At 44.5% G+C, this 22,577-nt stretch overlaps 1 protein-coding gene across 1 annotated transcript in view; it reads right to left on the reverse strand.

Moving 5' to 3' along the window:
* The window catches only part of pkd1b (polycystic kidney disease 1b), a 230,642-nt gene that overhangs the window by 81,558 nt on the left and 126,507 nt on the right, over positions 1–22,577 (reverse strand). Inside the window, exons 25-27 of the mRNA XM_048555247.2 lie at positions 14,596–14,806; positions 5,115–5,238; positions 2,952–3,101 (exon numbers count right to left, since the gene is read on the reverse strand). Of these exons, the coding sequence (XP_048411204.2) occupies positions 2,952–3,101; positions 5,115–5,238; positions 14,596–14,806 (485 nt within the window). The remainder of the gene's footprint in view (positions 1–2,951; positions 3,102–5,114; positions 5,239–14,595; positions 14,807–22,577) is intronic.

Consider the following 22,577-nt stretch of genomic DNA (forward strand, 5'->3'; position numbering starts at 1 on the left):
GCAGAGGTTCACCTGCACATCTGCCAATGTGGTATACTGCATCCACTGTACCCGGTGTGGCTTCCTCTACATTGGGGAAACCAAGCGGAGGCTTGGGGACCGCTTTGCAGAACACCTCCGCTCGGTTCGCAACAAACAACTGCACCTATCAGTCGCAAACCATTTCCACTCCCCCTCCCATTCTTTAGATGACATGTCCATCATGGGCCTCCTGCAGTGCCACAATGATGCCACCCAAAGGTTGCAGGAACAGCAACTCATATTCTGCTTGGGAACCCTGCGGCACAATGGTATCAATGTGGTCTTCACCAGCTTCAAAATCTCCCCTTCTCCCACCGCATCCCTAAACCAGCCCAGTTCGTCGCCCCGCCCACTGCACCACACAACCAGCTCAGCTCTTCCCCTCCACCCACTGCATCCCAAAACCAGTCCAACCTGTCTCTGCCTCCCTAACCTGTTCTTCCTCTCACCCATCCCTTCCTCCCACCCCAAGCCGCACCCCCATCTCCTACCTACTAACCTCATCCCACCTCCTTAACCTGTCCGTCTTCCCTGGACTGACCTATCCCCTCCCCACCTCCCCACCTATACTCTCTCCACCTATCTTCTTTACTCTCCATCTTCGGTCCGCCTCCCCCTCTCTCCCTATTTATTCTAGAACCCTCACCACATCCCCCTCTCTGATGAAGGGTCTAGGCCCGAAACGTCAGCTTTTGTGCTCCCGAGATGCTGTTTGGCCTGCTGTGTTCATCCAGCCTCACATTTTATTATCTTGGATTCTCCAGCATCTGCAGTTCCCATTATCTCTAAATCTCTTACCTTGTTTACACTACAAGAACTTGCTCATGGCTCTGGTAGTAAATATAGACTATCTGCTTTGAGATTCTGATTTTTAATTTGCAAATCTCCTACATTACCCTACCTATGTCAACGGTTGCTACATGGGCCATTACCACTGTTTTTTCCTCTCCTAATGCAAGTTCCTCTTTGTGTCTGAGCAGATCTCTTGATGTTTGGCACTGGACAGGCAACAGAGCCTTCTGGCTTCTTGCTTTTAGCTATAGAGAACAGAGACTACTTCCCTACTACCACTACATTATTTTATCTCTACCACTTTAATGTCTTCATCTGCCAATATCAATCAGCTCATTCATGTTACAGTCTTTGCTCTCAGTCACTCAAGCTACAAGACCCTGGAAACTGCTGAACAATTGCAAGGGCTGAAGCTCTTCCAGTTTCACCTTCTTGAACCCTGTACCGGCCCAATGTGCAACGACACCATCCTGTTCCTGACCACTGACCAAGTCAGGCAATACTAGCCTAAAGTATGTGATCACCCTCTGGAACAAGGTATTCAGGTAGCCTTCTCCTTACTTAAGGTGTAGCAATGTCTGCAGTTCAGCATCCAGCTCAAGGATTCTGAGCTGAAACTTTGCAAGTTGCAGATGTCCACAACAGATGTGGTTGCCATAAGCACCCACATACAACAGCCAAGATACATCACTACATAAAATTATTCATTTTACAACATGGAGAGACTTTGGAGATGCACATAAAGTAGAGGTTACAATGCTAAAGGGTGTGCAAGAGCAGAGGGACTTGAATATATAAGTGCACAAGTCATTACTGGTAGCTGGACAGGTTAAGAGGGGGTTAATAAAGTTTACAGCATTTTGGATTTTATTAATAGGGTCATAAAGTACATCAATAAGTAATGTGTCCAGTTCTGGGCACTACACTTTAGGAAGGAAGTGAAAGTGTTGGAGAAAATGCGGAAAAATTCACGACAATGGTTCCAGGGATGAGGAACTTTCATCATCAGGATAGATTGAAGAAGCTGGTTCTATTTTCTTGATCAAATATCCTCTCGAATTTCTCCAAGGTGTTTAAAATCAGGAGGGGTCTGGACAGAGTAAATTAGGAGAAACTGTCCCCATTGGTGGGAGTTTGAAGAGCCAGAAGGTATCCTTTTGAGGTGATTGGCAAAAGAAGCAATAGCAACATTCGGAAAACTATTTGTACAGTGAGTGGTTGAGGTCTGGAAAACTATGCCCAAGCATATGCTAGAGGTTGGTGTTGTCAAGGCATTCAAGAAAGAACTGGATTAATATTTGAAAAGGAGGAATGTACAGGGTCAAGGGGAGAAGGCAGGAGGGGGGCACAGTGTAAACAGCCCCTATGGCTCTATGGCTCTCTCAAAATGTTGCAATTCTGAGAAGTCAATTTGTCAATATTCATACATCTTTTTTGTGCCCTAGACTTACCCAAATTGATTCTGTTCTTTAGCATAACTTTTCCCTGAAGTACTACAACATTATCCTTAAGAGTCCCAAACGCCTACCTTTTTATCCTTTCTTCACTTTCCAGGAATAATGTACTCCTGGTCCCATACTTTTTGAAGCCATATCTTAGTTATTGCCAAAATATCATACTACCACATGGCAATCTACAGCAGTAACTCACCAAGATAATTCAACACAATTTGTGTTTTCAAACAGTAACTTAAGTTTCATTACTCTAACCCTTGACTATTTCCCCTTTTCCTCTAGTATACAACTATTTACTTCTCCAGTACTATTCAATATTCTAACTTTATGCACCAACTTTATCCCCGCTTCTAATTCTTTAGGCTAGTGCCCGTTTCCCTGCTGGTTTCGTTAAATTTCCCAGATATGTCACTGAACCTCTCTGTGAAGGCACCTGTCCCAGTCCTGTTAAGGTGCAACATATCCCCTTTGTACACACTAGGTGTGTTTTGCTCCAGAACTGGCCCCACAGCCCCAAAATGCTGAAGCCCTCTCCTGTGCACTATGCTTCATGCTATGCTGACTCTACCTATTGTCCTGTTCCTGCTTTCACTCAACTGTGCATTGAGTGTAATTTTAAGATGTGTCCAGATCAAGAAAGATGTGAGAAAAATGCAGATTTCAGCATTATCTCTTCACACTTACACAACTCTCTGAGCTGGCATCTGCAATGGAGTCCAGGCCTCCAGGAATAGATAGGAAGGAGGAGCTACCCAGCTCCGAGGGATCCAAACACATGTCCATTCCCACAGTCTGCGCCTCTGGTATAGAGCCTTCAGGGTCATCCATGGTGACCTGGGATAGAGTAACATGACATTTAGTAAGTCACTGCCTCACCAACAATGACTGAATTTTCCAACCAGTGACAAGGAGCTGTGGGGTATCCCATGAGCACTGGTACGTCACCTGTACAGTGAGGATGGCAACAACTAGGTAGGGTATGACTGATAAAAGAAGTTGTCAGCATTGTCTACTATCTGGTGGAGCATGTCCAGGTTTAACCTGAGTGGCTTCATTCACCTCCTTGACCACTGCGACTATCAGCATGCCCCACCACCCCAGGTTATATACCATCATTATCTCTTTACACTTACACAACTGTCTTATCAAGGAGGCAATGGCCTAGTGTTATTATTACTGGACTGTTAACCCAGAGATCCAGATAACCTTCTGGGGACCTGGGTTCAAATCCCACCACAGCAGATGATGGAATTTGAATTCAATATTCAACCATCCCATTTAGAATCTAATGATGACCATGAGTTGATTGTCATGAAAATCCTGTCTGGTTCACTCATGTCCTTTAGGGAAGGAAATTGCCATCCTTACCTAGTCAGGCCTACATGTGACTCCAGACTCACAGCAATGTGGGTAACTCTGAACTGCCCTCTGAGCAGTTAGGTATGGGCAGTAAATGCTGCCTAGCCAGTGACACCCTCATCCCATGAATGTATTAAAAAACAACACCAATTTAGAAATATGTGAAAACAAACCATTGTAGGCAACACGTGAGTCTCATTGCACAAAGTGTATGGTATGGCTCTGGCTGGAACTGGTCAAGATTCTTTCAGTCACAATCAAAGTGGGCAAGACCGGCAAAAATCATTGACAAAACTGGGAAATCCTTGAAAATGTGGACATCCCAGTTTCCTGGGGAAACAACACCTTGTGGTATTTGTTAATATTGAACCCATTAACCATGAGCCAGCTTCCTGAACAATGTCAGCTTCTTTTAGTTTCTGAATTCAAAGTCACTGACTAGCTGCAGAAAATAGGCTCCCAGTGCCCACTTCCAGAACTTCTGTGAACACCACATTGGGAATGGCAGTGTTAAAAAACACAGCTGAGCACAACCTCAATATCTCATCTGGTGTGAAGAACATAGTCACTTAATAAGCTCAGTGTGAACCTTAATGTGCCAGCATGACCCCAGTCCCACAGGTATAAGCCCAAGTCCCATTAATGCGACCCCAGACCCATGGCCAGTCTATTCATTCTGATAGAATTAACCCAAATGTCACAAAGTACAAAGCCAAACCCCAATCACAATTAATTCCCATTGCTTCCCATGGAATGCCAAACAGTTCAGAACTATCCAAAATAGGGAAAAATAACGAGAAGTGTAAGAAACCAAGGCTAAGGAAGCATTTGTGGGTAAAGATTGATGGAACTTATACAGAAGTCATCTTCAGCTGGTTCATCACTGACCTTTCCACCATAGTAAGGTCAGAAGTGAGGATGTCTGCTGATGATTGCACAATGTTCAGTGCCATTTGTGACTCCTCAGATACTTTCTACCGGTCCTGCGGCCTTAAGGGATTAGTGTGCATGCACACCAAGGTCATTCTGATCATCAATGCTTCCCAGGGCCCTATCATTCATCATGTATTTCCTTGCCTTGTTTGTCCTGCCCAAGTAAATCACCTTACATTGATCCAGATTCAGGAAGCTGGGAAGGGCTAATAGAACATAGAACATAGAACAGTACAGCACAGAACAGGCCCTTCAGCCCACAATGTTGTGCCGACCATTGATCCTCATGTATGCACCCTCAAATTTCTGTGACCATATACATGTCCAGCAGTCTCTTAAATGACCCCAATGACCTTGCTTCCACAACTGCTGCTGGCATCGCATTCCATGCTCTCACAACTCTCTGCGTAAAGAACCTGCCTCTGACATCCCCTCTATACTTTCCACCAACCAGCTTAAAACTATGACCCCTCGTGCTAGCCATGTCTCCTCCCCATACATAAATGGCCACTGAATTCAATTTACAGCAGACAGATCACACTACAGTGATCTTACCTGGCTCCGGATTCTTCTGAAGAGGCAGGTGAAGAGAAAGTGGATCGGGAAAACGACAAACGCGAGAACAATGCCAACAGCCACCGTCTCACCTGTGACAGTGGTCAGGTATGCCACAGGAAAGCTGTTTATAGGACACAAATTGTTCAGTAATTTCAAATGTTAAATAGCACACTTCTATCTCCTGCTCAATTTCACAAATCTCACAACTAGCAGCTAGGTGGAGTGGTGTCTTAGGTACAATGCAATCTCCTCTTAAGACCTGGCCTAGGTGCTCCCACTGTACTCAACTGAGAGCAGGGAAAATACCAAGCATGGACACACAAGTGGCATCTGTGTGTTCACTAACAATTATCCAGCCAGCCCTCAGAGTATCAAATCACTCAGAGAAAGGCCCCCTGACCTCCGGGAAAATGGCGCCTTCACCTGGACAATGATCCCCTGACCTAGACAATGACGCCTGACCTGGACAATGACACCCCTGACACAGGACAATGACTCCCCTGACCCAAGACAATGGCTCTGCTGACCCAGGATCATTTTTCTGAAATTATACTATAGGCCTCCCACCAATCAAAGGGAGATAGAGTGAGACATGTAGACAGATCACAGAAAGGTGTGTGAAAAACAGAGTCATATTTGTAGGAGATTTCAACATTGCTAAATTTAACTGATACCGCCTTAGTGTGTAAGGATTATATTGGGTGGGATATTTAAAGTTCATCCAGGAGAGATTTTTGAGCCAGTACGTAAATAGTCCTACTTGAGATGAGGCAGCGCTAGACCTAATCCTAGGGAATGAAGTCAGTCAGTTGGTGGAAGGTTCAGTGGGTGAACATTTTGGGATGGTGACCGTGACTGTAAGTTTCAAAGTCATTCTGGAAACATTTCAGGACAATGCAGAACCTAAGTGTCTAAGATCAATTTTAATATTCAACAGCATTTGGCAGACATAGGCTGGGAGCAGCTGCTTATAGATAAGGCAATTTGGAAAATGGAAGACATTTAAAAGTAGTGCAGTAAGAGTTCAGGGTCACAAAGTGTGAAGCTGAATGAACACAGCAGGCCAAGCAGCATCTCAGGAGCACAAAAGCTGACGTTTCGGGCCTGGGCCCTTCATCAGATGAAGGGCCTAGACCCGAAACGTCAGCTTTTGTGCTCCTGAGATTCTGCTTGGCCTGCTGTGTTCATCCAGCTTCACACTTTGTTATCTTGGATTCTCCAGCATCTGCAGTTCCCATTATCACAGAGTTCAGGGTCAGCTTGTTCTTCTAAGAGTGAAGGGCAAGGGCAGAAAATCCTGGAAATGCTGGATGTCCAGGGATATCAACAGTTTGATATGGTAAAGCAAGGAAGCATATGTTAGGTACAGTGCATTAAAAACAGTGAAGGCCCTTCCAAATTATAGGGAGTGTGGGTATATTGTAGGGGAAGGGGCTTAGATTAGTTCACAGGTCAGGGCAACATCGAGGGCTGAAGGGCCTGTTCTGCACTGTATTGTTCTATGTTCTATGCTCTATGCTTAAAAAGGAAATTAGGAGGGCAAAGAGGATTAAGGAAAACATCAAGGTATTTTATAAATATGTTAAGAGTAAGTGGAATTACCAGGGAAAGAGTGAAGTCTATGAGAGACCAAAGGGACAATTTGATTTGATTCTGATTTTATTGTCGGGTGTACTGAAATACAGTGAAAAGCTTTGGTTAAGAGCGGTACAGCTAGATCACTGCAAGCAAAGGATGTACAGACCAAAAAGACTTAGAGGCATACAGGTTACATTGCAGGTCACATTATTTGAGGCTAGAATCCATTCAACAGTCAGAAAAGAAGCTGTTCCTGAACCTGTTTGTCCATGTGTTCAGGCTTCTGTATTTTCTGCCTGACGGAAGAGATTACAGGAGATCATTATCAGAATGCTGGCCGCCTTTCCACAGCAATAGGAGTAAATAGAGTGCATGGTTGGGAGGTTGGTTCCTGTGATGGACTGGGCTGTGCACACCACCTTCTGTAGTTTCTTATGGTCCTGGGCAGAGCAGTTGCCATACCAGGCCGTTATGCACCCAGACAGTGTGGTTTCAATGGTGCATATGTAGAAGTTGGTGAGGGACCTTATGGACATGCCAAATTTCCTGAGCTGCCTGAGGAAGAAGAGGTGTTGTTGTGCCTTTCTGACTGTCACATCCACGTGGGAAACCCAGGACAGATTGTTGGTTATTGCCACTTCGGGAACTTGATGCTCTTCACCCTCTTAACTTCAGTTCCTGTGATTAAGATGGGGGTGTATTCTCCTTCTTTCTTTCTGAAATTGATGATCAATTCTTTAGTTTTGCTGATGTTGAGAGACAGATTATTTTTATTGCACCATGTCACCAAGCCTTCTGGGGTTGCAGACTTGCTCACTGTTTGATTGCGATGCTTTGTCACCCTGTGAGGTAACATTGTCAGTGCGCCTCTGGAGGCAGGGTGACAAAACATCTGCAATCTCACACTCCAGCTCAGCGTGCAAGTAAGTCTGCAACCTCATCCACAACCCGAGCTACAAATCATCTCAAAAACTTTAACCAAACCCTCTTTCTCGCTTCAGTATTTTGACTAACGACAGTGGTGGCATCAGCAAACTTGTAGATGGCATTCGTTCAGAATTTGGCAACACAGTCATTGTTATACAAGGAGAACAGCAGGGGCTGAGGGCACATCTTTGGGGGGGGGGCTCCAGTGTTGCGTGTTATTGTGAAGGAAGTGCAGTTACCTATCCTCACTGATTGCAGCCCATGGGGCATAAAGTTGAGGATCCAACTGCAGAGGGTGGAGTCGAGACCAAGGTCACACAGTTTTGAGATCAGTCTGGAGGGTATAGCAGGGTTGAAGGCAGAGCTGTAGTTAATGAGCAAGAGCAAACTATCTGGTAAATGGAAAAGTTCTGGGGAAAATTGATGCACAAGGAGATCTGGGTGTTCAGGTCCATTGTTCCCTGAAGATGGCAACACAGGTAAATAGGGTAGTCAAGGCGGCTTACGGCATGCTTTCCTTCATTGGACGGGGTATTGAGTACAAGAGTTGGCAGGTCATGTTACAGTTGTATAGCATGTTGGTTTGACCACATTTGGAATACTGCGTATAGTTCTGGTCACCACATTACCGAAGGATGCGGATGCTTTGGAGAAGGTGGAGGGGAGGTTCACCAGAATGTTGCTTGGTATGGAGGGTGCTAGCTATGTAGAGAGGTTGAGTAGATTAGGATTATTTACATTAGAAAGACGGAGATTGAGGGGGTACCTGATTGAGGTCGACAAAATTATGAGAGATATAGACAGGGTGCATAGCAAGAAGCTTTTTCCCCAGAGTGGGGGACTCAGTTATTAGGGGTCACAATTTCAAGGTGAGAGGGGAAAAGTTTAAGGGAGATATGCGTGGAAAGTTCTTTACACAGAGGGTGATGTGTGCCTGGAACATGTTGCCAGCGGAGGTGGTAGAGTCGGGCACAATAGTCATTTAAGATGTATCCAGACAGATACATGAATGGGCAGGGAGCAGAGGGATACAGATCCTTGGAAAATAGGTGACAGGTTTAGATAGAGGATCTAGATCGGCACAGGCTTGGAGGGCCGAAGGGCCTGTTCCTGTGCTGTAATTTTCTTTGTTCTTTGTTCTGTGTTTGTCTGACGTAGGTGTCTTTGTTGTTCAGATGTTCCAGAGAAGAGTGCATGGCTATGGACATGGCATCCTCTGTGGACCTGTTATGTGGGTAGGCAAACTGTAGGGGTTCAAGGCAGGTTTGGGAGACTGGAGTTGATGTGGACCATGACCAGCCTCTCAAAGCACTTCATGATTATTGAACAGTGCGTAGAGCCAGTCAGTATGGGGAAGGTGTTAAAAAGATACTTCTCATGTGTATTCACAGAGGAGAAAGATATTGTAACTGGGATTTCAGTTATAATGGTGAGGTTCTAGAAGATATTTAGATTAATAAGGGGGAGTTATTACATGTTTTAGGGTCTGATGAGATGTATCCCAGGCTGCTATGGGAGGCATGGTAGATGATTAATGGGGCCCTGATGGAGATATTCAATACTTCACTGGCGTCAGGGGAAGTGTCAGATGACGGGAGGATAGCAAATGTGATTCCCTTGTTCAAGATGATTAGTGGGGATAGGCCAGGTAATCACAGACCAGTTAGTCTGATGTTAGTGTGGAGAAATTATTGGAAAAATGTCTGAGGGGCAGCACAGTGGTTCAGTGATTAGCACTATGGCCTGACAGTACCAAGGACACAAGTTTGATTCCAGCCTTGGCCGAATGCCTTTGTGGGGTATGCACATTCTCCCCATGTGTGTGGGGGTTTCTTCCGGTTTCCTCCCACAGTTCAAAGGTGTGCAGGCTAAGTGGATTAGCCATGGGAAATGCAGCATTACAAGAATAAGGTGAGGGGTTGGTCTGCATCAGATGCTCTTTGGAGGGTCGGTGTGGACTTGATGGGCTGAATGGCCTGCTTCCACACTGTAGGGATTCTATGAAAACTTCTATGGATTGTCAGCATGGATTGTTTAGAGGGAGATAATGTCTGACTAATTTAATTGAGTTTTTTGAGAAGGTGACAAATTTGTTGATGAAGATAGTATAGTTGATGTGGACTTCAGCAAGGCCTATGACAAGCTCCCATATAAAACATAAATGCCCATAAAAGGTAAAAGTCCATGGGATTGACGACAAGTTGTCAAATTGGATCCAAATTTGACTTACAAGTAGGAGGTAAAGGGAGATGATGGAGGGTTATTCTTGTGTTTGAAAGCCTGTGCCCAGCAGTGTATTATTGGGTTCTGTGCTGGGAACCTTGCTGTCCGTTATGTACATTAACAACATGGATGTGAATGTAGAAGGTATAATTAGTAAGTTTGCAGATGACACAAAAATTGGTGGCATTATTGATAATGAGAAGGACGGTCTGACATTGATTAGCTGTAAACTGAGTACAGCAATGGCAGTTGAATTTAATCCTGATTACTGTGTGGTGATGTCTTTTGGGATGCAATAAGGAAAGGATAGACACGATGAATGGTAGGTGCTTTGGGAGTACTAAGGAACAAAGGGGCCTTGGTGTACCAGTCCATAGATCTCTGAAGATGTGAACATATGCATACAGGGCTATGAAAAAACACATAATAAAAAAAACAAAAGAACTGCTGATGCTGTAAATCAGGGACAAAAACAAAGTTGCCAGAAAAGCTCCACAAATCTGGAAGCATCTGTGAAGAGAAAATCAGAATCAATAGTTCAGGTCTGGTGACCCTTCCTCAGAACAGGTCTGAGGAAGGATCACCGAACCCGAAATGTTAACTCTGATTTTCTCTTCACAGGTGCTGCCAAGCCTCACTAAGAAAAGCATACTGGATGCTTGCTTTCAATAGCAAGGGCATGGAATATAGCAGCAATGTAGCATTGTTACAACTTTTTAAAAGGCCACAAATGGCATAGTGTGTGCAGTTCTAGTTTCCATCCTATTGGAAGGACACGATTTCACTGCAGAGGGTGCAGAGGAAATGCATCAGAATGTTGCCTGGGTTGAAAAGTCTCAGTTATGAGGAGATACTGGATAGGCTGGACTTGTTTACCTTTGAGAAGAAGAGGATGAGGGATCTGACTCAAGATAACGAGAGGCATTGACAGGATGGATCATGAGAATCTTTTCCCCATGGCAGATAAGCCTAAGGCCAGATGCTGTAAGCTTGAAGGAGAGGAGAAAGTGGTTTGAGGAGATCTGATAAACTAAATTCACCCATAAGGTGATAAAAATATGGAATACGTTGCCTGAGAGAGTGGTGGAGGCAACTTTTAAGAAGCATCTAGATAAGGAGGACTTGTGCAGCTTGTTGTTTATGGTCAGCAGTGACATGGAGGGCTGAAGGGCCTTTTTGTCTGCTGAATGACTCTATGACAACCTGAGCTGGAAAAATGACATCCTGACCTGGGACAACAACACCTGGACCTGGGACAATGACACCCTGAACCAGGACAATGAACCCTGAACTAGGGCAATGAACACTGAATGAGAGCAATGACCCCCTGACGTGGGACAATGACACCCTGAACAGGGACAATGATCCCATGAACTAGGGCAATGAATAGAATAGAATAGTCTTTAATGTCACATATACTAAATTTAATTAATAATTTATTAATAATTTCAACTAATTCAGCAAGGGGATGGGAACCAAAATTGTAGTTTGAGTATAGAAAAGGTTGAGAGTGGGGAGGTCCAAAATAAAGTTTCAGGGATGCAAGATGGCACCGGCAAGCAAGAGGTTGCTGTGAAGTGTGTCTACTTCAACGCCAGGAGCGTCCGGAATAAGGTGGGTGAACTTGCAGCATGGATTAGTGCCTGGGACTTCGATGTTGTGGCCATTTCGGAGACATGGATAGCGCAGGGACAGGAACGGTTGTTGCAGGTTCCGGGATTTAGATGTTTCAGTAAGAACAGAGAAGATGGTAAAAGGGGGGTAGGTGTGGCATTGTTGGTCAAGGACAGTATTACAGTTGCAGAAAGGATGTTTGGGGACTCGTCAACTGAGGTAGTATGGGCTGAGGTTAAAAACAGGAAAGGAGAGGTCACCCTGTTGGGGGTTTTCTATAGGCCTCCGAATAGTTCCAGAGATGTAGAGGAAAGGATAGCAAAGATGATTCTCGATAGAAGTGAGAGAGACAGGGTAGTTGTGATGGGGACTTCAACTTTCCAAATATTGACTGGGAACACTATAGATCGAGTACGATAGATGTGTCAGTTTTTGTCCATTGTGTGCAGGAGGGCTTCCTGACACAGTATGTAGATCGGCCAACAAGGGGCGAAGCCACATTAGATTTGGTACTGGGTAATGAGCCAGGCCAGGTGATAGATTTGGAAGCAGGTGAGCACTTTGGTGATAGCGATCACAATTCTGTTATGTTTACTTGAGTGATGGAAAGGGATAGGTGTATACCACTGGGCAAGAGACAATTACGATGAGATTCGGCAAGATTTAGGGAGCATACGATGGGGAAGAAAACTGCAGGGGATGGGCCCATTAGAAATGTGGAGCTTATTCAAGGATAAGCTCCTGTGTGTCCTAGATAAGTATGTACCTATCAGGCAGGGAGGAAGCTGTAGAGCGCGGGACCCGTGGTTTATGAAGGAGGTGGAATCTCTGGTCAAGAGGAAGAAGAAAGATTATGTTAGGATGAGATGTGAAGGCTCAGTTAGGGCGCTTGAGAGCTATGAGGTAGCCAGGAAAGACCTAAAGAGAGAGCTCAGAAGAGCCAGGAGAAGACATGAGAAATTGTTGGCGGATAGGATCAGGGTAAACCCTAAGGCTTTCTATAGGTATTTAAGGAATATAAGAATGACGAAAGTAAGATTAGGGCCAATTAAGGAGAGTAGTGGTAAGTTGTGTGTGGAGTCAGAAGAGATAGGGGAAGCACTAAATGAATACCTTTCAACAGTATTCACTCTAGAAAACGACAATGTTGTCGAGGAGAATACTGAGATACAGGCTACTAGACTAGGTGGGATTGAGGTTCGCAAGGAAGAGGTATTAGAAATCCTACAGAGGGTGAAGATAGATAAGTCCCCTGGGCCGGATGGGATTTATCCTAGGGTCCTCTGGGAAGCAAGGGAGGAGATTGCCGAGCCTTTGGCATTGATCTTTAACTTGTTATTGTCTACAGGAATAGTGCCAGACGACTGGAGGACAGCAAATGTTGTTCCCCTGTTCAAGAAGGGGAGTAGAGACAACCCTGCTAATTATAGACCAGTGAGCCTTACCTCAGTTGTTGGTAAAGTGTTGGAAAAGGTTATAAGGGATAGGATTTATAATCATCTAGAAAAGAATAAATTGATTAGGGATAGTCAGCACGGTTTTGTGAAGGGAAGGTTGTGCCTCACAAACCTTATAGAGTTCTTTGAGAAGGTGACCAAACAGGTAGATGAGAGTAAACGGGTTGATGTGGTGTATATGGATTTCAGCAAGGCGTTCAATAAGGTTCCCCACAGGAGGCTATTGTACAAAATGCGGAGGAATGGAATTGTGGGAGATATAGCAGTTTGGATCAGAAATTGGCTTGCTGAAAGAAGACAGAGGGTGGTAGTTGATGGGAAATGTTCATCCTGGAGACCAGTTACTAGTGGTGTACCGCAAGGGTCGGTGTTGGGTCCACTGCTGTTTGTCATTCTTATAAATGGCCTGGATGAGGGCGTAGAAGGATGGGTTAGTAAATTTGCAGATGACACTAAGGTCGGTGGAGTTGTGGATAGTGACGAAGGATGCTGTAGGTTGCAGAGAGACAGAGATAAGCTGCAGAGCTGGGCTGAGAGGTGGCAAATGGAGTTTAATGCAGACAAGTGTGAGGTGATGCACTTTGATAGGAGTAACCAGAAGGCAAAGTACAGGGCTAATGGTAAGATTCTTGGTAGTGTAAATGAGCAGAGAGATCTCGGTGTCCATGTGCACAGATCCTTGAAAGTTGCCACCCAGGTTGACAGGGCTGTTAAGAAGGCATACAGTGTTTTAGCTTTTATTAATAGAGGGATCGAGTTCCGGAACCAAGAGGTTGTGCTGCAGCTGTATAAAACTCTGGTGCGGCCGCACTTGGAGTATTGTGTACAGTTCTGGTCACCGCACTATAAGAAGGATGTGGAAGCTTTGGAAAGGGTGCAGAGGAGATTTACTAGGATGTTGCCTGGTATGGAGGGAAGGTCTTACAAGGAAAGGCTGAGGGGCTTGAGGCTGTTTTCATTAGAGAGAATAAAATTATCAGAGGGTTAGATAGGGTGGATAGGGAGAGCCTGTTTCCTAGGATGGTGACAGCGAGCACGAGGGGGCATAGCTTTAAATTGAGGGGTGAAAGACAGAGGACAGGTGTCAGAGGTGGTTTCTTTACTCGGAGAGTAGTGAGGGAATGGAACGCTTTGCCTGCAACGGTAGTAGATTCATCAACTTTAGGTACATTTAAGTCGTCATTGGATAAGCATATGAACATACATGGAATAGTGTAGGTTAGATGGGCTTCAGATTGGTACGGCAGGTCGGCACAACATGGGGCCGAGGGCCTGTACTGTGCTGCTGTAATGTTTTATACTCAATGAATATACTCAGTGAAAATTTTATACATTGCCAATTACAGTGCCACCTTAGACACAAAAGTACTGAGACTCAACTTTCTTAGTTACAAGATTTAGATAATACAGAAATAAAATATCCAGGATTACGGAATAAGATTTCAGTACAGCAGACAACACTAGCACCTGGCTTCCAGTCTTCACTGGGCCCTGGCTCCACGTTGCACCAGCAGCACTCCATGCTGGAGGTCACTGTGCCAGGCTAGGAGGTCACCATGCCATGCTAGAAGGCATCCATGGCAGGCATCACTGAACCAGGACAACACCCTGACCAATGAACACAGGTCGTCAGGATTGGAGGGGTGAATGATCATTTGGAATAGTAACCATGTACTAACCTTTCTTTTTTGGCTCCCACAGCTCCATACCATGTGGCTGCTGCAGTGAGAAACAAGTACATGAGCAGGGTACAGCAGGTGAGCCGCTGCACCCGTGTGAAGTGGCTCCGAGGCAGACGATCCCAGACTGACAGCCAGATGTGCTTCTCTGACACACCACGTTTCAGCTGAGAGACAAAGATACGAGAGAAACGACGCAGCTCCTGGGGACCTAGAAAAGATGAAAGGAAAACAAATCAGGATTGAGATTGCAAGATAACAAAGTGTGGAGCTGGATGAACACAGCAGGCCAAGCAGCATCTCAGGAGCACAAAAGCTGACGTTTCGGGCCTGGACCCTTCATCAGAGAAGGGTCTAGGCCCGAAACGTCAGCTTTTGTGCTCCTGAGATGCTGCTTGGCCTGCTGTGTTCATCCAGCTCCACACTTTGTTATCTTGGATTCTCCAGCATCTGCAGTTCCCATTATTACGGATTGAGATTGCAGACTTGTTTGCTGAGCCGATGCATTTGGTTGCATCACACAGCCCAGGAGATATCAGCAAGGCAGACTACCCAAACATGAAGCCATTGGGATCCAACAGACCCCACTTCTATGAACTCCCTACACAAGCCAGGGGACCCCTTAGACACATTTCTCACTACCAGGCATACCAACATATAGATTTTCCAAAGAACTACAATGGAAACTGAAATACTTAGTTGACAACACCATTCACTCCATTCATTCCTCCTAAGAATTTCTCAACATCATCAAATGCAACCAAACACATCGGCTCAGCAAGTCTGCAACCTCATCCACAAGCCGAGCTACAAATCTTCTCAAAAACTTCAAATCAGGATTACGTGAAACCTCAGCACCTTTAGCTGTCGGACTGTATCCAGCAAAGAGATCAATAACAATTAGGTCATGGTTGGTGCTGGTGGTTGTGGAAAATTGGTCAGGACAGCACGGTGCCTTAGAGGTTAGCACTGCTGCCTCACAGCACCAGGGACCTGGGTTCAATCCCACCCTCAGGCGACTGTCTGTGTGGAGTTTGCACATTTTCCCCGTGTCTGTGTGGGTTTCCTCCCACAATCCAAAGATCTGCAGGCTTGGTGGACTGACCATGCTAAATTGCCCATAGTGTTCAGGGATGTGTAGATTAGGGGATAGGTCTGGGTGGGATGCTCTGTATGACAGTGTGGACTTGTTGGGCAAAAGGGCCTGTTTCCATATTGTAGGGATTCTATGACACTGGCCAGAAGTCTGTTGCTCTTTATCAAATAGTAACATGCAATATTTTGTAGCCAGAAATTTGTTTTAATATTTCATCTGAAAGATGCGCTGATAATATTGTAGCACTCCCTCGGCATTACACTGGAGTGTAGGCTGGGATTCTGAGCTGAGATTTGCAGGGCTGTGAGGGATTACATGATATTCTATTCTATTAAGTGAAAAGAATAGAACAACTGATATGGCCCCTGTAAGGAGTAATTACTGAAAAAGGACAACTTTGACAGAAGGAATCAATGTCATTTTTTAAAACATTCGTTTTAAGAGTTAAGACCAAAATCAATGTAAAATCAAGCAAGCATTAATGAACAAATGACACTCTAAAAATGGAATTGACAGGTAAGATGACCTCTTGTTTCGTGCTAATCACATGAAACTAAAACTCCACTGAGTTATTTTCATAATAATATAACATTTATAACTGAGTTAAGCTTCACGTCTGTGCAAATTATTAAAATGCAATTAACCTTTTGGACATATCTTTGAGAAGCTATTAAAATGCAAAAGATCCATCCTGTGGAAAATGTCTTCCCAAACCTTCTCAAAATAATTCATGGAACTGTTCTGATTATACTGTCTACAGAAGTTTTGGCTTCAATGTTGAAATCCAAACAGTGTGAAAAAGCTTTATTCTACTCATAATGGTATGTGAACAGGCAGCACTTGGAATGTAATGTTTGACAATGGCCTGGCTACCAGGAATTATTTGCCTGGACAAGAAGCAAAAATACTTTGGACACTTGCAAGAACCTGGGCTTCTGTCAAGATTATTTTGGAGTTGAAGTGGACAAAATAGTACTTAGAGCAGCAAAGGAACACATTCCTCATGAAGAAATACCATTGGACAGAAAGAGGCCTGGCCTTTAATGTTTCTCCCTAACAAATTGGTTCAGAATTTGGCTACAGGGCTCCAAATGCAACCCGACTGGAGTTTAATAGAAGAAATAAAGCACAATGAATCTGTCCTATTAAATCTCCTGCTAATTATAAGAATGATCTGAACCGGTTACAGTGACTCCAACTGTAGTACTAAAGATAGTAGAAACTGATCTCACTGGGAATCAAGGGCTATGGGGAGAGATCAGGGAAGTGGAGTTGAAATACCCATCAGTCATGATTTAAATGGCAGAGTTGACTTGATGGGCCGAATGGCCTTACTTCTACTCCTATGTCTTACTGTCTTGTGGAACTGCTGATGCTGGAGAATCTGAGATAACATGGTGTGAAGCTGGATGAACACAGCAGGCCAAGCAGCATCTGAGGAGCAGAAAAGTTTGCTGTTTTGGGTCGAGACCCTTCTTCTGGGTCTTGACCCGAAACATCAAACTTTCCTGCTCCTCTGATGCTGCTTGGCCTGCTGTGTTCATCTAGCTTCACACCATGTTACCAACAGTAGTACTACCTCACAACTCAGCGGCAGCCAGAGATATTACTCAAAGATTAATTGATTGGGACTATGTCTTCCAACCTTCTGAAACAATTTCTTTGCATGAATAGCATGGGACCTGTCTCATTAATCAGCTGAAGTTTTATGCAACATTTTGATTGATCATCACTTTAATTTCTTCAGAGGCCTTTGCTGAAAGTACTTTCGACATCTTTTTCATGACTACGATGTTCATGTTTTTACACATATCCTCATAGAGTCATAGAGATCTACTGCACTGGAAAAGGCTCTTCATCTCTTTGCAACCACACTAGTCAAAAACAACCATCTAACGACTCTGAATCTATTTTCCAGCACTTGGCCCACAGCCTTGTATACTTTGGCATTGTGAATGCATATCTTGATGCTTCTTCAATGTTATGAGTGTTTCTGATTTCCCTCAACCACCCTAAGGCAGTGAGTTCCTGATTTTCACCATGATCTGGGTGAAATAGCTTTTCCTCACATCTCCTGTAAATCGGCCAACCCTCATCTTAAATCTATGTCCCCTGGTTCTTGATCCCTCCACCAAAGGGATAGATTTCTTCCATCTACCCTGCCGCTTGTAATTTCATACATCTTAATTATGTCCTCTCCACAAAGCCGTCAGGAATGCCAATAGGCAGTACTGGACCCAGTTAAAGGCCCAAACCTACCAAGTAGGCTCCCGCCTACTATGGCAAGGTATAAATGACATTACAGGATACAATGTGAAGCAGTGCAAGATAGAAGAAAAAGACACATCCCTCCCTGATGTGCTCAATGCTTTCTATTGCTCAGTTTAGAACAAAGAACAAAGAAGAACAAAGAAAATTACAGCACAGGAACAGGCCCTTTGGCCCTCCAAGCCTGTGCCCCAATCCAGATTCTCTATCTAAACCGGTCGCCTATTTTCCAAGGATCTGTCTCCCTCTGCTCCCTGCCCATTCATGTGTCTGTCTGGATTCATCTTTCATGATGCTATCGGCCCACCTCTACCAACTCCGCTGGCAACGCGTTCCAGGCACCCACCACCCTCTGTGTAAAGAATTTTCCACGCATATATCTCCCCTAAACTTTTCCCCTCTCACCTTAAAATCATGACCCCTAGTAATTGAGTCCCCCACTCTGGGGAAAAAACCTTTTGCTATCCACCCTGTCTATATCTCTCATGATTTTGTAGACCTCAATCAGGTACCCCTCAACCTCTGTCTTTATAATGTAAATAATACTAATCTACTCAACCTCTCTTCATAGCTAGCACCCTCCATACCAGGCAACATCCTAGTGAACCGCCTCTGCACCCTCTCCAAAGCATCCACATCCTTTTGGTAATGTGGCGACCAGAACTGTACACAGTACTCCAAATGTGGTCGAACCAACGTCCTATACAACTGTAACATGACCTGCCAACTCTTGTACTCAATACCCCGTCCAATGAATGTAAGCATGCCATATGCCTTCTTGACCACTCTATCGACCTGCATTGCCACCTTCAGGGTACAATTGATCTGAACACCCAGCACTCCCTGTGCACCAATTTTCCCCAGGGCTTTTCCATTTACCATGTAGTTCGCTCTTGAATCAGAATTTGATCAAAATATCAGCATTGTAGTCATGCCTGCCCCTTTAGCCCCAGACACAGCAGTTCTCTCCATCACTGCTTCAGACATCAGATCAGTCTCTTCCTGGGAGTCAACCCATGGAAAGCAACAGGCCCGGACAATGTCCCCAGCCAAACACTCAGATGGAGGTGCTCACCAACATCTTCTACCTGTCCCTCCTACAAGCCGAATTCCCCACCTGCTTCAAAACCACCATCATCCCCATACCCAAGAAAATACATACAGAATGTCTTAACGCCTACTGCCCAGTGGCTCTGACCTCAATACTCATGAAGTTCTTTGAGAAGCTAGTCATGGCCCACATCTACTCTACCCTCCCAGCTTGCCTCAATCCCCCACAATTTCCCTAATGATGTAACAGGTCCACAGAGGATGCCATATCCCTAGCCTGCACCTATCCCTGGAATGTTCAGGCAACAAAGACACCTACATCAGACTCCTGGTCATTGACTACAGCTCCACCTTCAACACTGTTATCCCCTCCAGACTAATCTTAAAATTGAGAGACCTTGGTCTTGGCTCCACCCTCTGCAACTGGAGGATAGTTAACTACACCTCCTCCACAATAACACTCAACACTGGAACCCTCAGGGATGCATCCTCAACCCCTACTGTACTCCCTGTACATCTACGACTGTGTTGCCAAATTCAAAATGAAGGCTATTTACACGTTCACTGATGACATCATTGTAGCGGGATAAATATTTAACAACAGTAAGTCAAATTTACAGCAAGAAAATAAAGGGTTTGGCACCGTGGTGCAATGAAAACAATCTGTCTCTCCCCATCGGCAAAACTAAAGAACTGATCATTGACTTCAAAGAGAAAGGAGGAAACACGCCCCCATCTACATCAATGGAACTGAGGTTGAGACAATGAAGAGCATCAAGTTCCTCGGAGTGATAGTAACCAACAACCTGTCCCATGTAAATGTGACAGTCCAGAAGGTACAACAACGCCTCTTCTTCCTCAGGTGGCTCAAGAAATTTGGCATGTCCATAAGGTCCCTCACCAACTTGTAAAGATGCACCATTGAAAGCATACTGCCCGGGTGCATAACGGCCTGGTATGGCAACTGCTCTGCCCAGGACTGTAAAACTACAGAAGGTGGTGTGCACAACCTGGACTATCACAGAAACCAACCTCCCAACCATGGACTCTATTTACATGGCTCACTGCCATGGAAAGGCTGCCAACATCACCAAAGATCCATTGCACTCTGGTAATGATCTCCTAAAACCTCATCTATCAGGTACAAGATACAGAAGCTTGAACACACACACGAGCAGGTTCAGGAGCAGCTTCTTCCCAGCCATTATCAGACTGCTGAATGGACTCTTTAGCCTCAACTAACTCTGATCTTGCTGACATTGATCTCACCTAGTGCACGCCCTGTCCAAGTCTTTTTGATCAGTACAACCTTTACTTATTATGATCTGCCTAGCCTGCTCTGCTAACAAAGCGTTTCCCTGTATTTCTGTACACATAACAATAAAAAAACTCAATCAACCAGATGTCCTAAATTAATCTAATCCTGTTTGCCAGCATTTAGCCCATATTGCTCTAAACCCTTCATATTCATATACCATTCAGATATCTGTTAAATGCTCTAACTGTATTAGCCTCCGCCACTTCTCCTGGCAGGTCATTCCATACATGGAGCACCCTCTGTATGCCCCTTTGCTCCTTAGGTCCCTTTTATATCTTTCCACCTTAAAGCTATGCCCTCTAGTTTTCCCCTCTAGCCTGGGAAAATGACCTTGGCAATTTACCCTATCCATGCTCCGCATAATTTTATAAACCTCTATAAGGACATTCCTCAACCTCCAACACTCCAGGGAAAATAGTCTCATCCTATTTAGCCTCTTCTTATAGCTCAAACACTCTAAATCTGGCAACATTCTTGTAAATCTTTTCTGCACCCATTCAGGTTTAACAACATCTTTCCTGTAGCAGGGAGACCAGAACTGAATGCAGTATTCCTGAAGTGGCCCAGCCACTTCTTCAACATTCCTGGTAGTAAATTTGTCGAGTATTGACCATCAAATTCAGTCATCTACTACACATAGAACATAGAACAGAACAGCACAGTACAGGCCCTTTGGCCCTCGATGTTGTGCCGACCTGTCATACCAATCTCAAGCCCATCTAACATACACTATTCCATGTACATCCATATGCTTGTCCAATGACGACTTAAATGTACTTAAAGTTGGCGAATCTACTACTATTGCAGGCAATGCGTTCCGTTCCCTTACTACTCTCTGAGTAAAGAAACTACGTCTAACATCTGTCCTATATCTTTCACCCCTCAATTTAAAGCTATGCCCCCTCGTGCTCGCCGTCACCATCCTAGGAAAAAGGCTCTGCCTATCCACCCTATCTAACCATCTGATTATCTTATATGTTTCAATTAAGTCATCTCTCAACCTTCTTCTCTCTGACGAAAACAGCTTCAAGTCCCTCAGCCTTTCCTTGTAAGACCTTCCCTCCATACCAGGCAACATCCTAGTAAATCTCCTCTGCACCCTTTCCAAAGCTTCCACATCCTTCTTATAATGCGGTGACCAGAACTGTACACAATACTGCAAGTGCGGCCGCACCAGAGTTGTGTACAGCTGCAGCACAACCTCTTGGTTCCGGAACTCGATCCCTCTATTAATAGAAGCTAAAACACTGTATGCCTTCTTAACAGGCCTGTCAGCCTGGGTGGCAACTTTCAAGGATCTGTGTACATGGACACCGAGATCTCTCTGCTCATCTACACTACCAAGAATCGAACCATTAGCCCAGTACTTTGCATTCCGGTTACTCCTATCAAAGTGCAGCACCTCACACTTGTCAGCATTAAATTCCATTTGCCACCTCTCAGCCCAGCTATCTATGTCTCTCTGTAACCTACAACATCCTTCGTCACTATCCATAACTGCACCGACCTTAGTGTCGTCTGCAAATTTACAAACCCATCCTTCTACAACTTCATCCAGGTCGTTTATAAAAATGACAAACAGCAGTGGACCCAACACCGACCCTTGTGGTACACGACTAGTAAAGGTACTTCTGGCCTATTTTGTTTCATCCGATCTTTAATATTTCCATTATATTGATGCCCCCATTCAGTATTTAGCCCATCTTGATACTTAGCAATCAATGCATTCTGTATTCTTTGCTACCATGGAATGCCCCATTTGCTAAGCAAAGGTTGAAAGAAAGAACTGTTTGTCCCAGGAACTATTTCAAGGTAGCAGATATCTGATGTTTCAGACTCTCATTTTATTACAACTGACTATCAGTTAGAAACTGGCGCTGTCCACATCAGCACAATCCAGCAATTTCAAATGATCCTGGCATTCCCCATATTGAATTCCATTAGTTGTACATACAATTTGCTAAAGTCCATGAGATATTTCTTCATGGAATGGTCAGCTGGTTCTAAAACCTAACTAAATCTGATGATGTCTCATAGATTCCATGCAAGATGATCTTCATTGAACTTATAATTGAGCGCAGTCATCACTGGCCCGACGGGACAACACGTCATGTCCTCTTTGGCAGGGATGTGGATTAACTTCATTATTCCGTTGCTCATATAGTTCAGACTCTGAGAATGTTAGATGGTAATTACACTCAGCCAATTTATATTTGTTTTGTGTTTTTTTTTACAATGATTGCAGCTTTT

This window comes from Stegostoma tigrinum, chromosome 22 (genome assembly GCF_030684315.1).
Source record: "Stegostoma tigrinum isolate sSteTig4 chromosome 22, sSteTig4.hap1, whole genome shotgun sequence".
NCBI lineage: Eukaryota > Metazoa > Chordata > Chondrichthyes > Orectolobiformes > Stegostomatidae > Stegostoma > Stegostoma tigrinum.